This window comes from Antennarius striatus, chromosome 8 (assembly GCF_040054535.1).
Source record: "Antennarius striatus isolate MH-2024 chromosome 8, ASM4005453v1, whole genome shotgun sequence".
NCBI lineage: Eukaryota > Metazoa > Chordata > Actinopteri > Lophiiformes > Antennariidae > Antennarius > Antennarius striatus.
The window spans coordinates 22,215,955-22,231,288 of NC_090783.1; the positions used below are offsets into that span (position 1 = coordinate 22,215,955).

The 15,334-nt window shown below is 40.7% G+C and overlaps 1 protein-coding gene across 1 annotated transcript in view; it reads right to left on the minus strand.

The window, feature by feature from the left end:
* Positions 1 to 105: 105 nt before the first annotated feature.
* Positions 106 to 15,334, minus strand: part of LOC137599973 (E3 ubiquitin-protein ligase SMURF2-like) — a 44,653-nt gene continuing 29,424 nt past the window's right edge. Inside the window, exons 10-20 of the mRNA XM_068321265.1 lie at positions 14,268 to 14,426; positions 13,375 to 13,428; positions 8,440 to 8,653; positions 6,769 to 6,872; positions 6,526 to 6,640; positions 6,225 to 6,403; positions 5,142 to 5,279; positions 4,868 to 4,988; positions 4,486 to 4,687; positions 4,090 to 4,165; positions 106 to 3,981 (exon numbers count right to left, since the gene is read on the minus strand). Coding sequence (XP_068177366.1) covers positions 3,882 to 3,981; positions 4,090 to 4,165; positions 4,486 to 4,687; positions 4,868 to 4,988; positions 5,142 to 5,279; positions 6,225 to 6,403; positions 6,526 to 6,640; positions 6,769 to 6,872; positions 8,440 to 8,653; positions 13,375 to 13,428; positions 14,268 to 14,426 — 1,462 coding nt within the window. The 3' untranslated portion in view covers positions 106 to 3,881. The remainder of the gene's footprint in view (positions 3,982 to 4,089; positions 4,166 to 4,485; positions 4,688 to 4,867; positions 4,989 to 5,141; positions 5,280 to 6,224; positions 6,404 to 6,525; positions 6,641 to 6,768; positions 6,873 to 8,439; positions 8,654 to 13,374; positions 13,429 to 14,267; positions 14,427 to 15,334) is intronic.

Genomic DNA, 15,334 nt, shown 5'->3' on the forward strand with positions numbered 1-15,334 from the left:
AAGTATTTCCATTCTAACATACCACATCCAAAATGTTTGGTTTATAAAAGTTGTCCCTTTTCTCCTTGAACCTTGCAGCAAGAAAAATGACAGTAATTCACACGGTTCTATAAAACATAATGCTGTGAAGTCCAAACAGCATAGTTTTATTGCTCAGCTTTCTGCAAGAGTGTCAGAAGTGCATTAATTTGCTTCTTTACTGTCCGTATGTACAGGTGTCAGTTACAAGCTTACAGAGCAGCTGATGTGAAAAACTCTGAACACATACTCTAATAATAAATACAAAATTGATAGGGGAAAAAAAAAAGATGGTGCAATTAAAAAAAAAATCGGTTTTCTGTGCTGATTTCAAAGTTCATTTGCACACAATTTTTATATTAAAGTGTGGGGGGAGAGGGTGATGAACAAAACCTGATCAAAGCTTAGAAATAAAATGAACAATGACCTGAAATATTGTCAAGACTTTATGACCAATTTGTCTGCTTATTCAGGGAAAAGTTAATATGTAAGCTTCCCTCCATCTGGAAAATATTCAAAATCCCACAAACTGAAGAGTAAAAAATGAAACCACCAAAACCAGTTGTAAAGGAAAGAAATGAAGACAGAAGAAGTGGATTTTGTGCAGTGGACTGAGAACACCGAATTGATATAAAATTCTATTGATCTTAGTTCTATTAAAAGAGTAACAGAAAAAAATGCCCCACAGTGAATAAACGGGTTGGAAGGCAAGATCAAAAGGTGTAAAGCAAGGTAAGTGAGCTGACAGTGACAAAGAAGAGTGTGATGAGTCAGTCCTGGATGTAAAGACATTAAATTCCATAGAGCAAACTGAAGAGACTGCCATTGTAGACTCACAGCATCGGCTGCTAGCCTGGAGAAAAAAGTTCTCCGCTGACTCTGAACCACCAAAACGACATCAGGGTGTCAGTATATGAAAACTCCCAACAACGCAAAAAGTGTTACACCCAAGTCCCCGCTGCACCCAACACGCTGAGATGATGAAGCAAGAAGCATTCATGGGGAAGATGGCTGCTAAGAGAAATCCCTAGACAGCAGTAGACAGTGACAGTGGGTGATGACAAAAGACAGCCATGGACATGTGATTCACCATCAGCTGAAGGGGGAAATGGATGGGAAAAAAATCGTACCTGGGTCGAGAAAATATTTGAAGGACAACACAGAGGCTCTGATGCTGTCAGCACAAAAGCTGGGCCTAAAGAAAACGTTTATAGGAAAAGCCTGTGTGGGGACAGTCCTGTGAATTTCTGCAGGCGGATTAGAAGACCCCATGACTTAATGGGACCCACCACTAAAGGTAGTTAAGAACCAGGAAGCAGCTACAGGATAATCAATCTGACAGTGACATCTGGAAGGAGGAGCATGATAACACAAAGAGTATCAGGAACAGATGTGGTAGTGAAGGCCAAAGGTGTCCCACTGGTGTCAGGAGCATTATGGGCTGTGACCCCATACTGGAAAGGCAGTTCCAGTATATTCCCCATACAACAATGAAGTGACGAGCAAATACACTTCTAAGCCTTTGATAGAAGACTAAAACTACAAAAACACTACAAAAATCAGCCTGTTAATTTTTGGTGAATGGAAGGAAGTATTTGATTATAGCTTAAGAACCCAAATGTGCATAACATGGAAAATAAAAACCAAAATATCTGAGTCAGGTCATTTAAGGTAAAAGAAAACAAAATTTCTCTGAAAATATATTTTTTAAAAATTAACTTTCAATTTTGTTTAGTTTGATGACAAAATATGTTCATGGTTAAAAAATAAATGCAAGCAGCACACATTAAAAAAAACATTTTTCCAAGTCAAAACATTTTATAAGAATAAAAACCAAGCAAATAAATAGGCTTTAAGTCTTGAGCATCCATTCAAACAGAGAGATTTTCTCTGAATGAAGGGTTTTAGTGATGCCTCTAGTTTTTACTAACTTCTTTTTTTTTTGGCTGAACATTTCCATCATGAAGCTCCCAAGAGCTCAGCAGCTATCAACCAAGAAGAGTTGCAAGCTCTGAGGTCATGACCAGAACTCAGTTCCTTCCACTATTTAACCCCCTCATCTGTGCTGTTTGGTATTCACAGTGGTCACACAGGCCTCCAGCCTAAAAATATGGCCATTTCTATGAAGGCATGTGGGTGTTAACACATGAAAGTGTGTGAAAGAAAAAAAAAATTTAAACCACCAACTTTGAGATAATTGAGGGATTATAGACCGGACCTCTGAAATATATTTTCTATTTTAACCAGTTTTATCCCGCTTCATATACTGGCCCAATAAATGCAAAATGTAAATCAATTTTTTTTTTAATTTAAAAAAAAAAAAAGGGTCAACTTCACCTGAGAATGCAAAGAGGTCTGTGACAAACACAAACATGCTTTGATTTAAACTGAACAGAAAGAACAAGCAACAATATTCAAAATAGCTATGCATTTGTACATATATAGGCAGATAGGTACTTTTACTCCGTATATTTCTAACATAATCATATAGCAAATGGAACATGGTATATTTTAATGTAATGCAAACAAAGCACTCCTGCTATCACTGCTCATTTTGTAAAGTGCTCTAAAGTGACAAGATGGACACAGAGAAAAAGGTTTGCCTTTTTAACCTGATGATCATGTGACTGAACATACATGACTGCCTTTCGAATAGCTTTTCATCAAGCTTGGTCCCCACGGACAGTTGTGCCCTTTTCACATGTCATCGGACAGGAAGTGTGTTGTGTTATGCTGGGTTGGTCAAAATAAAAAATAAAGACATGTATTTTTTTTTAGCTACTCGAGACAAATGTGTAAACAAGACAAAAGGAAGCTCTGCAGATTCAGATACAGGAAACTGTGGCAGTGAAGGTGACGGGAAACTCTTCTATAAACCGTCTACCTTCCTGACAAACAAGTCAACGGCTGTACGCCTTTGTAGAAGCATACGATCGTGGTCATGAGAGCTGGGACTGTAGGGAGAAACAAAGATCCTTCATAACCAGAGTCTGTCCTTAATCTTAAAAAAACAACAACACACAATCACACCACAAAACCAAGTTTGAAAATGCCACAAAACATCAGACCCATGTCCAAGTCAGTCTGTACGAGTTCCATTTCAAAACGATACGCCCACAATCATAGTTTTCCACTTAAAAACGACTGCTGGTTTGACAAACTAACCAAGGAGGACTGGAGAGTTTGACCTTTACGTTCAATGAGAACTTACATAGCATTTTGGATTGAAACCCTTCAAATATCAAAACATTACACACTGAGGTAGGATGAATTTGTGGAGCTCCTACAAAATGAAGCACTCCAGCTCTGCAGCCATGAGGATTGGAGGGTGTCTTAGTTGAGGTTAAGGTGGTTACTATGGGCAAGATATGGCTACCTACAGCAAGATTCAGTAGCACGACAAGGGCCATTTCAATCAGTTTAAAACGCAACACAACAGCGACTCAAAACGTCTCCGACATGAAAAGAAACTTTCTGCAAGATGTCAAACTTGAAGTTACAACTTCCTGATTTGAATGGAGTTTAAGCAAGATGATTGGACAGTTTGTTTTCCTGAATGCAAACTCACTGCTGTTCAAAAGAAATGGTGAATGTCCTACGTGACAGCTGTTACTCTGGTTTCTGCATTACACACAAGATTAAAAAAAAAAACCATAATGAATGGAAATAAGACAGGATGACTCTCTAGCAGCTGTTCAGATATCAATGAGAGTGATGGAAGAAGAGGAAGAGTGCAGGCTGGTTGAACATGCATGTACAATGCTCTCAATGACCCTGTCTATACATTGCAATGACAAAAAAATAGTCCTAACAAGATTCCTGAACCATTTACGCATGTTCAGACACAAGCTGTTCAGTGTGTCTCATTCCACTGCAAAGCCGCAGGTTTCCTCGATGGCCGTCAGCAGCTTGTCGTACAGCTTGTGGTAGCTCTCGTAGGGCGGAATGTCGATGCGATTGAAGCTGGAGAGAAGAGAGAGTTTGCAGGAGTGAAGCTCAGACGGATGGAAAACTAAGGCATCCTTTGTCATGATGAAGACAGTGTGTATATAATGTGTGTGTATCGCATACCAAGTGTGGGCTTTGGGCAGGTTGTTGGTGTTGGCATCGATTTGATGAATGGTGAAGAGTCTAGGTCCTGCAGCACCTGCAGTCAAGACAAACAGGATCCATCAGGGGACATTCAATCTACTCAGCTCCATACCGACGTACAGCCTGTGTTTCACGACACGCCCTGATCCAGGACACACTTCTGGAATTTACTTTTAAAAAAAATCAAAAGACAACTGATAGCAGTGAGAAATGGAAGCTAGTTAATAAAACAAATCCCAAAAGTGGTTCAGCATTGCAGCAGAAGAATGGTTTAACACACAGATACACACACACACACACACACACACACACACACACACACACCACACACACCACACACACACACACACACACACACACACACACAATAAATACCCTGTAAAGCCTTGAAGCCTTGCAGCGGGACTCTGGATGAGCCGGTGACAAACTGCAGTAGCCGTGCCCTCCTCTCCTCGTCAAATGACTCTATTGCTTTCCAAAACCACTTGACAATGTTGCTGTCGGGGGTGCAGTGTTTTAGACGGGTGTTGGACTTCCAGTCAGAGATGTCGATCTTTCCGAGGCCGCATACTATCAGCTAGGGTTCAGAGGTACACAGAAATTTATATGTTAACTAAAGTAATTAGTGTGATCTGGAAGATGGGAGAAAATATGTTCACTAAATATCATCAAACAGCAACAGCAACAAAAAATGAAGCACGTATGTGTCGTTGCTCTGTGAGAGGATTGTTTTTATTTTGAATGGGGTCTCTTTCACCTCCAGTTCTTTCTCGTCAAACGTTTTGAGCAGGTGTTGAGGAATGACCTCATTGAAGCCCTTCTGTAGGGCCAGAAATTGAGCCTCGATGCCATGCAGGAAACGCCAGTTCACGTACAACCTGTAGAGAACACGAGAGAATAATGAAGGGGAGGAAACACAGCAAGATCTACCTAATGGTTCGGGTGCAATAACTGCACGAACTTAAAGTGAACTTGCTTTCGTTTGAACGTTGTCACATTCTTGTCTTTATTTGCAAGCATTGCTCTCATACCTGACATATTCCTTCTTGGTGTCTTCTGAAACAGGCATGCTCTTGCCGTTGGGTTTGAGCTCATGTTGGATGATTTCTCCGTAAGCATTGTGCTCGACACAGAAAGTGTGATCCAGGACACCAGTGATGTCATTGCCCCTGAAAAAAGGATTTCACGTAACAGAGAGGTGGTTAACTACACGAATGTCCCATAGACTAAAAAAAAAATCCCAAAAAACAACAATAACAACAACAAAAACAAAAAAACCCGAAAAAAAATTACACTAATTTTCATTTTGAAATCTGCTAGAATTTGGCCTTTTGTAAACATTTTTCAAGTACACAAATTACACACACAAATGCATACACAATTAGAGCAGAAAGCAAACAAAACTGATATCACCAAAATACCTTGTGTGTGTGTGTGTGTGTGTGTGTGTGTGTGTGTGTGTGTGTGTGTGTGTGTGTGTGTGTGTGTGTGTGTCTTCTAAAAAAATTCTTTGGATTTCTGCATTTTGTTCAGAGTATTTCATTTTTTTTAAGTCAGGGGGGGAAACATGAAGCAGTTGAAAACATCACGAGAGTCATGAACAATAACACGACTATAAAAACTGTAAAAATGAGAATAATTTAATTTACTGTCATTCTCATTTAGTTTTAGGAATTACTGTATTGTCTAACCTTCACATGATCAAAGCTGACTAGGCAAATACAATTTTTATGACATGGGATTCCTATCATGATGAGGTCACAGCGGTATTGGTATTCTAAAAAATGATTTTTTTAAACTAATGTGCTAAAACACACAAGAGACAAAAAAAACAAAACTGCAAGAATGCTCTTCTTGATATCAAGTGTCATATCTTTGTTGCCAGCAGGGGGCGGTATAGATATTAGGACCTTGAAGGGACTTAGAGGGTGTAGAAACGTTATGTAGGACTTTCTTGGTTATTTCCTCTACATATCTGCCCACTAAAATCAGCTGCTTTCTGAGGAGGTGCCTGATGTAAAAGCATCTGTAAGAGTTGCTAACTGCTACATGGCTAAAATAAGAGAACCATTCTAAAATAATTATGAAATTATTTAATAACTATAAAGCCTTACAAGATCCAGACAAGGCTGTTGTGCAGGTCGGGGTCGACAGACTCCATATCGTCCAGTGTGATGGGTTTGCCCAGCAGCTGTTTGTAGAAGGGCAGCGTGAAGCCCCCGTCGATGTAATGACCGTGGAACACCGCCATTCCCATAATGCGACCCACAAAGTGGAAGTACGACAGGTGCTCCTGCACATCAAACAGGTGTGTGAGGATGGACGCCTCCAATCAAATCAGTTTTATAGTTGACTTGGCTGTCAACAAGCCAAGTCTCAACTGCACACTATAAAAAGTAAATGAATGATTCATACCGGGTTGACAGCAGAGTCTGGGTTAATCTGTAGAGTGTAGATGTCGTCTCTGGAGTACTGGAACAGGCCGTAGTAGGGGTTGAGCATCTCATGGGACAGTAAGTACAACCATTCCCTAACACACACACACACACAACGTGGGATTATGCAATCAAAATAATGCTTCAACAAGCGTAAATATTTGCGAGCACTGAAAGCCACGGAAAAAGACGACCATATAAACTCAATGTTTAGATTAAGTACCTTGCTACTCCACCATAATCAAGTCCCTCTTCTCCTCTGAATTTGATCATCAGTCTTTTCCAGAGATCCTTTGGACGCATCTTCATCACCTGTCGGTACGACTCCTGCAACATGTGGAGTAAAAGTCATTTACACCAACTTTAATGTCACAGAACGACAACACTGGATGGATGTAAAAAATTAGAAAAACTTCAGGTTATTCTTGTTGCATTCGACAGAAAAAATAACCCACAGCAGTGTGGTCCGTCCAGCTGCATGTGCGGTGTCACAACAATTTAGTTGGAGTGAGCAGTGGACGTATATTTTGATTATATAACAATTAAAGTTAACAAGAAGGCATTGATGTGTTTAGTAAAAATATACTTGGATTTCTTCTTTCAGATCAAGGATCGGCATGTTGCGAGCAAGAAGAAAACACGTTGCTTCAATGTCACAGAAGCTCTAGGATTACAGCAGAGAGTTATTACTGGCAAGGGATGAGAAAAGACCCGACTTCTGCAGCGGACATCTGCAGCTCAGCTCAGGCTGGACTGGGCCTGAGAACGCTGACATACTGAGGCTCGGTATGGGCTCTCTTTCATGTACACACTGCACACATCAGGAACGCTTAAGCCTACAATCAAACAAGTCAAACCAAAAATATAACTATTATAGTATTACAGACATAATAATTGATATAAAAGATCAATGTCCCTTCATCTTATAAATAAGATGCCTCCTCCAGTTAAGTGAAACAGCGTGTCTCAAGAATCAGTTATCACACTAAAATCAAACTAAAGCGACTGTTAGTACGTGCATCCTCCCATGACGACATCGGGGCCGTGATAAATCGCAGCCCTGGTTCCTGAATGTAAACCTCAAGCGGACCTGCAGGGCTGCTTTTCACACTTCGCTTTCCCTTTTCCACAGCTGTCATATTGAAGGAGGATGAAGTCACATTTTTCATTGCTCAACTTGTAGTTGTGAAGTTATGTCTGGCCCACGAATAATTGCCACTGCTGCCTCAGTCCCTTTCCTCAACCCCCCCCCCCCTTCATCACTTTAGCTGCTGAAATCATCTTGAAGGAATGCCCTGCTTTGGTAGAACAAATGAATTGGAGAGAAAGAGAAAAAAGGAGAAAAAGAAAATTAACAGATATTTTTTTTTGTGGGCCTGTCTGTTCCTCTTTTCCCTGGAAACTATTAAGTAGTTCCGAGTACTGGCTCTGGCCCGTTTTCTGGTGCACGTCGTAAACGGAGTGAAAAAAATGCCATTAAAATGCAAAGATATGTGGTTTGGAAGCATTCTGATATTTTTTTCAGGGTTTGCACAGCGTGATGCTTTCCATGTCAGATGATGAACGAGTACTTTAACACACATCATACAAATGCATTGTAAGTACTATTATTATTTTACTTATGTTCTTGTGTCTGCAGCTGTGCTCGGATATTCTTAGACAAGAGTAATGTTTCCTTTTAGGGTATCAACCACATCAGAAATTCCTCTTAAGGGCACCGTGTTCATCAATGTCACTGTGTTCTTCGAGATCATTTGTCGATAAACACAGATGAGAAATTCATAAAAATTTACGGACACGTTCCTAATAAATATAAATTAAGCTTACAGTATTTTTCTTGTAGTTTTTGAGTGCATTACAACTGTGCTTTTTTTCTAGTTCCTGTGTGTCTTACCTCAAATATCTCCTCACGGCAGACTTCGATGCGGCAGTGGCCGGCCTGGGGTTGTTGCTGAGAAAGTTCTTGCCGCAGGATTTTCAGCTTCTGCACCAAGTCTCTCTTGTATTTGGGCACAGTCAGGCACTCGGCCTCTTCGGGCAGCTGGGCTGGAGACAGAGTTTGCTGAGGAGCCCCAGGAACATCTTGATCATTCAACTCTGCTGGTTGACTGGAGGGATACGTGGTCAAAGGGGAGATGGATGATGAATGGTCCAAGAGAGAAAACAAGATATGAATGAGCAGATGGGAGATAAAGAAGGGCCATGTCAGTATTACTCCCTGCTAATTTAAACAGAACAGTTACACATCTTACATGCAATTTACACGGATAACTTTATGTTTTTCTTCAAGTAAATGCAGCTGTGGCAGACGATCCGGAATATTTCCTGCTTGGTGTAATCTATCTTCTGCAGTACTTTGACTCTAATGGAGGAAACAGAGTTATAAAAAATAGAGGGATACATACTGTAGGGATTCCCCTTCCATCTCAAATATCCTCTAACCACCAACATTCTGTGAGAAATTCCCTCTGTAGCCACCACCTGTCTCACAGCTCTCAAGCAGTTCCTCAGCGAGCACAAATAGAACCCAGATCTCATCAGTAAATCTGAAGCAGACCTGTGGACAGGATGGGCTTTTGTCCAGATGTTCAGTAAACATCACCAGCACACATACATGTAAGAGGGACGTATAAATCCCAAGCAAGCAGCAAGACAATTATACACTAAGGAGGAGAATTTAGAAAAGTTTTGGAGGCAGCTGGATGGTTTATTTGTCTCTTTCAGACAGCGCTTCTCAAGTAGAACTCCCTTTAACCTTAAATCAAAACTCTAGCTCTGGCACCCCCAAAAGCATGGCAAAATGTCACTTATGGTTATTTCTTGGTAGGTATCCCCGACTAACACCACCAACTGGAACTAAACTACCAGGACCAGCCACTCTTCCTCAAAATTCAAGGTGGAAGATTTTTTTTTTTTTAAAAAACAATGAAAACCACTGCATTGAGTTTGTGTTTGCTGGATTAAACTGCAACCCCTTTTTAAAATTTCAGGACAGCACAATTAAATTGTGGAAAAGAGGGTGAGCAGGGAAGAATAACTGTTGCAGTGAACTTAAGCATTAACCTCTCTGAACTCTATGGCCATTTGTGGTTTGTATATTTATAAGAAAACAAGAGGCTGATAAAATACAGCGCTGGCAAAAGGTGAGGCATGGTGTTCCATGTCTGGCCTCCTCCAACCCTCATTGTGGGGTCGGTGGTGGGATGCCTGGGTGGGCCTGGGAAAAATATAATCCATCTCTTCCATCAGCAGGACAGTAGCCCTCGCTGACCTGTAGAGATGCTGAGCAGAGGTCTTCTTTAAAAGAAGCTACTCTTCAGCTGGGAGTGGAGTGTCAGGGCTGCTGCTGGCCAATCAGAGACCTTGACACGTGATACTTTATTAGCAGGCAATCATGCTTCTAGCATGTCAAAGAAAGAGTAAGACCACAAAGGAGCAGTCCTAAAAATCCATGTAGGAAGGATGAGGAGAAGAAAAGATGCTCTTAAACAAAAAGACAGTGATCTGCTCTTGGCTGGGAGTTCCAAAAAACCACGTAATAAAATGTCATTTCAGCAGGATTTTTTTCTTCTCCCGAAGACAAAGTGTAATTAAAGATGCTTCGACATTGGTTCATCATCTCTGATTTCAAAACAGGACAAGCTCGGCATGTTTCACGACAAACACACGTACAACAAACGGCCAGGGCCAAAAAGGTTCCCACTGATGTGACAGATTGGATGAAATACCCTTTAAACTTTGAAATTCTTTGTGAGACTCAGAGAATTTTACTACGGTTATATCAGGGTGGAAGGAGCGCAGGGAAAAATATTATCCAACAGGAGAAATGAAGGATATAACATTTTCCAGAACATGGTCACCTGCAGCTGAACTTGCAGAGTCATGATAAGTCTCCAGTCTTTTTCTGTGCTTACACAGAGGCACACTGGGGGACGGAGGAACCGTGTACTGGGGGCGCCAGAGGCCCCATGTATGCGTATAAGAGAAAGTACTTTCTCTTTATTCCACAGCAGCTGGCAGAGGTGGGCTGAAATTAGAGTTGAGTAGGTGTGTTGGTGTTAAACCACATGAACCGCCACCCAAACACACCCAGAGTATCCCCCCCCCCTCCAAGCCGGGAGAATCAAAGAGCCCTTTATGAGCCCATCTGGTCTGATTGTCGGCTGCTGCTCTGCTCTTTCACACGAGCCTGCAGAATATGATGCACAGGTAGTCCTCAACCTACAAACAATTGGTTCCAAGAGGTTGTTCGTAAGTTGAATTGTTCGTAAGTTGAATTGTTCGTAAGTCATTATTTTAATTCCATGTAATAAATTTGAAAACAACAACAACAACAACAACCCCAAAACTGAACAAATTCCCAAAGCCTTTCGTTAGTCTGTGCAGAGCAAAGGTTTTAGTTACAGGTTTTTGTTCATATGAACATTTTTTGCTTTTATTGCACTTCCTCTGTGACTCACTGCCCTGCTTTTGAAAAAAAAATCCTCTCAGCTGGCAGTGATTTTGAAAACACTGCCAGGTATTTTTTTGGAAGGTTGTCTCATGGACAGGAATGTTTGTTCATTGTTTTTCCACCAAAGTAGTGGATCCTGATCCTAGGGTACCTACACAATTAATTACAGCATCGGTGCCAGTTGTCTGATGCTGCTGTGAGGCTGCAGGTGGGGATGAAGCAGCCCTTCCAAAGTCTTTGAATGAATTTTTAGATACAAAATGATGTAAGTTGGTAGTGTTTCCACATATCCCATATTCTACTGTTTTGGCTTGAAAAGCCACACGGGACTCATCTTCCTCTTTGCCATTCTTCTGTTGTATTTTGTCTGTGCGTGTGATGAAGAACCTGAGCCGGCAAGTTTCTTATTTTTTTAACTTATTTGTTTGAAAAATGTAAACACAAAAGGGAGCAAACAAGACTGGAACTTCAAGTAAAGACTCAATCTCACCAGGCTAGTCTCAATCTGATACTGACACAGACTTGGTATCGATATTACGATATTTGGATCGATCAGCACACCACTAATGCATCGCGAGAGGTTGTTTTTGTTTGTTAATGTTTGTTACTTTTCTGGCCAGATTCCTTTAGAAGAAAAAAATTTGCACTCAAAGAGGATTTTTCACCTTAAATGGAAACTGGTTCATGTAGTGGTGCAGGATCATGGTGTCTAACTATCTGTCTTTTTCTTGTGTGCATGTGTGTGTTTTGTCAAATATTCTTAAATCCTGGTGTTGATAAAACACAGACATCCTGACAGTGAGCCAGCAGCAAGACTGATAACTTTAACAATTGGTGGAGGATGGCGGGGGGGAGGCAGATGATAGATAACAAGTACTGTAGTTTGTTTTGTAGCTCCTTGGCTCGATTAGTGCATCCAACTCAAGAAATTTACCCCGAATTACTCAAAAAACTAAAAATCCAGTCTTTTTACTTGACTCCATACAGATAGAAATTTGGCTGAACAAAACAGTTCACAAAAAAATCTGCATTACTCTCCTCTTCTCAGCAACTGAAAATGGAGACAACTAAAGAATTTCTTCAGAATTTGAAAAGACATCATTTACATCCAAATTCTATGATTAAACTTAATTGTAGGATTACCACAACTTGAATGAATGAAAATCTACACCAACACTTTGGCAGATGTTAATCAAGGCAAAGAAGATCCGCTGTGACAGGAACTGTATAGAGAGATCACGTAAATTTTGTTTTTATTCATCAGTATCAGAGAAAAGTACTCGAAGTTAGAACTTGTTAATATTGATCTTTTCAAGGCCTTGACTCCCTCAAATATCTCCTAATAGGGACTCGGACAAGATGTTGATGATGTCTACTGGCTAACATACCTGAACCTGAACTCAAAACCAGTGGCTGCTCTGACACATATGGATACTATTTGTCCAAATGATGCTGATTTCCAAAATATGTAAGAGGGAAAAAAAGTAATGGGGATTCATTTCTACATGTCTTTATTTTCCATCTCCTAAAGACTCCAGCCTCACACGTTGGTAGGCAAAATCACAGGAAGCTCCTAGTCAACAAAAATAGCTGAAACAGAGCCAGTGACATCACCCATTCGTCTTCTTGAAGAGGAGACGATCGGAATTGTCTCCCAAGTGTGCTGGAGCCTATCACAGCTTACTACTGTATTAGCGAGCGGTGGGGACACCAGAGATGCGTCGCCAGTGATGCACCAGTGAAAAGTTTATCATAATATTGGGTCATAATTCACAAACACTGTCACAGTTTTTTGAAGATGTATTTTTACGTGTACTCTGAGAGAATTAGAGTTGGTGCAAAACTAATGGCTGTGCTAACACATGTTTAGCATTATTTTCCAGGGGGGGGGTCAGCTTCCCCCAGGCCACTGTTTGCTTTGCTGCCAGGAGCTAATCTTTAGTGATAAGGACAGCACGGATGTACGCGTTGGACACAAATGGTGTTCATATAAATATTAACCACAATGAAGGTGATACAAGTACTCTATTTACATAAATACACGCATCCTGGACATTTCCCTATGGAAAAGTATCATGGCCAAGTTTTTTTGGAATAATAGAGTGATTTTGTGTGTGTGTGTGTGTGTGTGTGTGTGTGTGTGTGTGTGTGTGTGTGTGTGTGTGTGTGTGGGTGTGTGTGTGTGTGTGGCGTCTGGAAGTGTTTACACAGACAGCTGGGGTAATTGAATAAAAAAAACCTTAAATCTTTGTATGATAATTACATTTTTCACATTGCATTGACCAAGAGCAAGCCTGTCTCAGTCTACAGTTTGTTGTCTGCATGCAAGATGCCTGCCCAACTGTGTGTGTGTGTGTGTGTGGGGGAGGGGGTTACCTGAGGTCAGTGTTTTGGCTGTCCGTGGCCACACGCGTACCATTTGGACTTGGACTGGTGGTGAAACCGGGACGTGAAGGGAAAGTGGGAGAAAATGGCAAAAAAAAGTGAAAATGTGAGAAACGGAGATGAGTATAAGAATTGGAGCGTTGAAGTCAGCAGAGAATTAAAAAAAAACAAACAGCCAGACAAGACAGACAGATCATATTCAAAAGCAATTCAGGGTATAAAAACAAAAGTACATTACATAGTACCGTAACATTAACGACAAGCAAGAAAAAGAGGAGAAAAATAATAATAAACCAGAGAGGAAGCAGAAAAAACGGCAATGACGCCCAAAATACCAACAGAGGAAGTAAATGAGAAAGACAGAAGGAGGCGGTTAGGAGGTTCAGGAGGACAGACAGACCCAACAGGAGAAAGGACAAGATGAGCACAAAAACAAAGAAAAAAAACCAAACATGATGACCAGTGATTATCTTACAGCAGACATATTCATTGCTAGTGGATTCATTACAAATCCCTTTTTCCCTTTTATAAGGGGAATCCTTTTTTATGTTAATAGTTCTAAGTCATGATACTCTGGTTGTTGGCATTTCACTGCAATTACTGCTCGTTTTTGCCTCCATTAGAGGGAATCTTTCAGAGACAAAAGAACTATCAATAATCTTCACAAGTGGACATGCAAATTTAACTGCAATGACATATTAAACCTCTTGTATTACAGAGTTTAAGATGAGTTGTATGTCAGTACACTGCTGCTTAAATATGGGATGAAAAACACACTGTAAAAGAGAAATTACAAAAATAATTGGCAACAAATCAAAACCACGCAGTCATCGAAATGTCTTGTTTTCACTGATGCTTGATAAAATAACATGAGTGGCACTTACTTGAGAACTAGATGCAGGTTAGCGGAAAGTCGCGGGTCTGTGAATTGTGTTGTTCGATTGTTGTGGTCAACAAAGTAGACCCGGCCAGTAGCTGTGTTTCTTATCTCCCAGCCTGGAGGCAGTGGTCCCAGTTCCTCGCAATTCACATTGCTTAGATCCCTAAACCAAAACAGACACCAGTTTACAACAAACGTAATATTAATTTTATATCATTCTACAATACAAATATGTACCCACTGATCACTACTCCTCTAAAGTATTTCAGGATATTGACCATTCTATGTATTACTAGATATTTGATTCGACACATATGTATCTGATGTATTAAACAGCAAATGTTTAACTTTGATAACCTGTTGTATTTATTTTTTTGAAATAAAATAAAAAGGTAGTTCTGGTGTATGTTATAAAATATGGGTTGTAATGAACCTTTACATAAAGCTTTATGTAGAGAGATAGATCGTACTTTGTTAATCCCAAAAGGAAACTAGGTACCGTCTGTTCTCATCAATCATATATATTCAACAAGATTACACACAAAACAGCACAGCAGTTACAATAAATACAGGTATCAGGAGAAAAGGTAGAAAACAGGTACAGGTACAAGGAGGAAACAACCAAACTTCCTCGGACAAATCCTCCTCAGCATTGACGTTAACTGGCTTGCGTTAACAGTGTGTGTGGAGGTACTAATAGGGGATACTGGTGGATCCAATGATGTCGGAGGTCCAGTGAGTGAAATGGATGAAATGGCAGGGCGTTCTCAAGTGTGCTCCGGAGTGGGAGAACACGGGATGCCCAGAAAGCAATCCGTAGGTCATGAAGGGGTCCAAAAAAAAAAAGCTGTTCAGTTCATCTGCTTGCTCCACGTTTCTCCCCAACTCTACAGCACCCTTTGGCATACCCAGTGATGATCCTCATGTCGCTCCAGACCTCCCGCACCCTCAAGTAGAGTCTCAGTACTTGCTGAGCTTTCCTCTGGGGTGGCTGTGTATGTCTCCAGGGCATTAGTGTATTACTGATCAATTGTCCTGTTCTTCCAGTTGGGGCAGTTCACACACTGGACC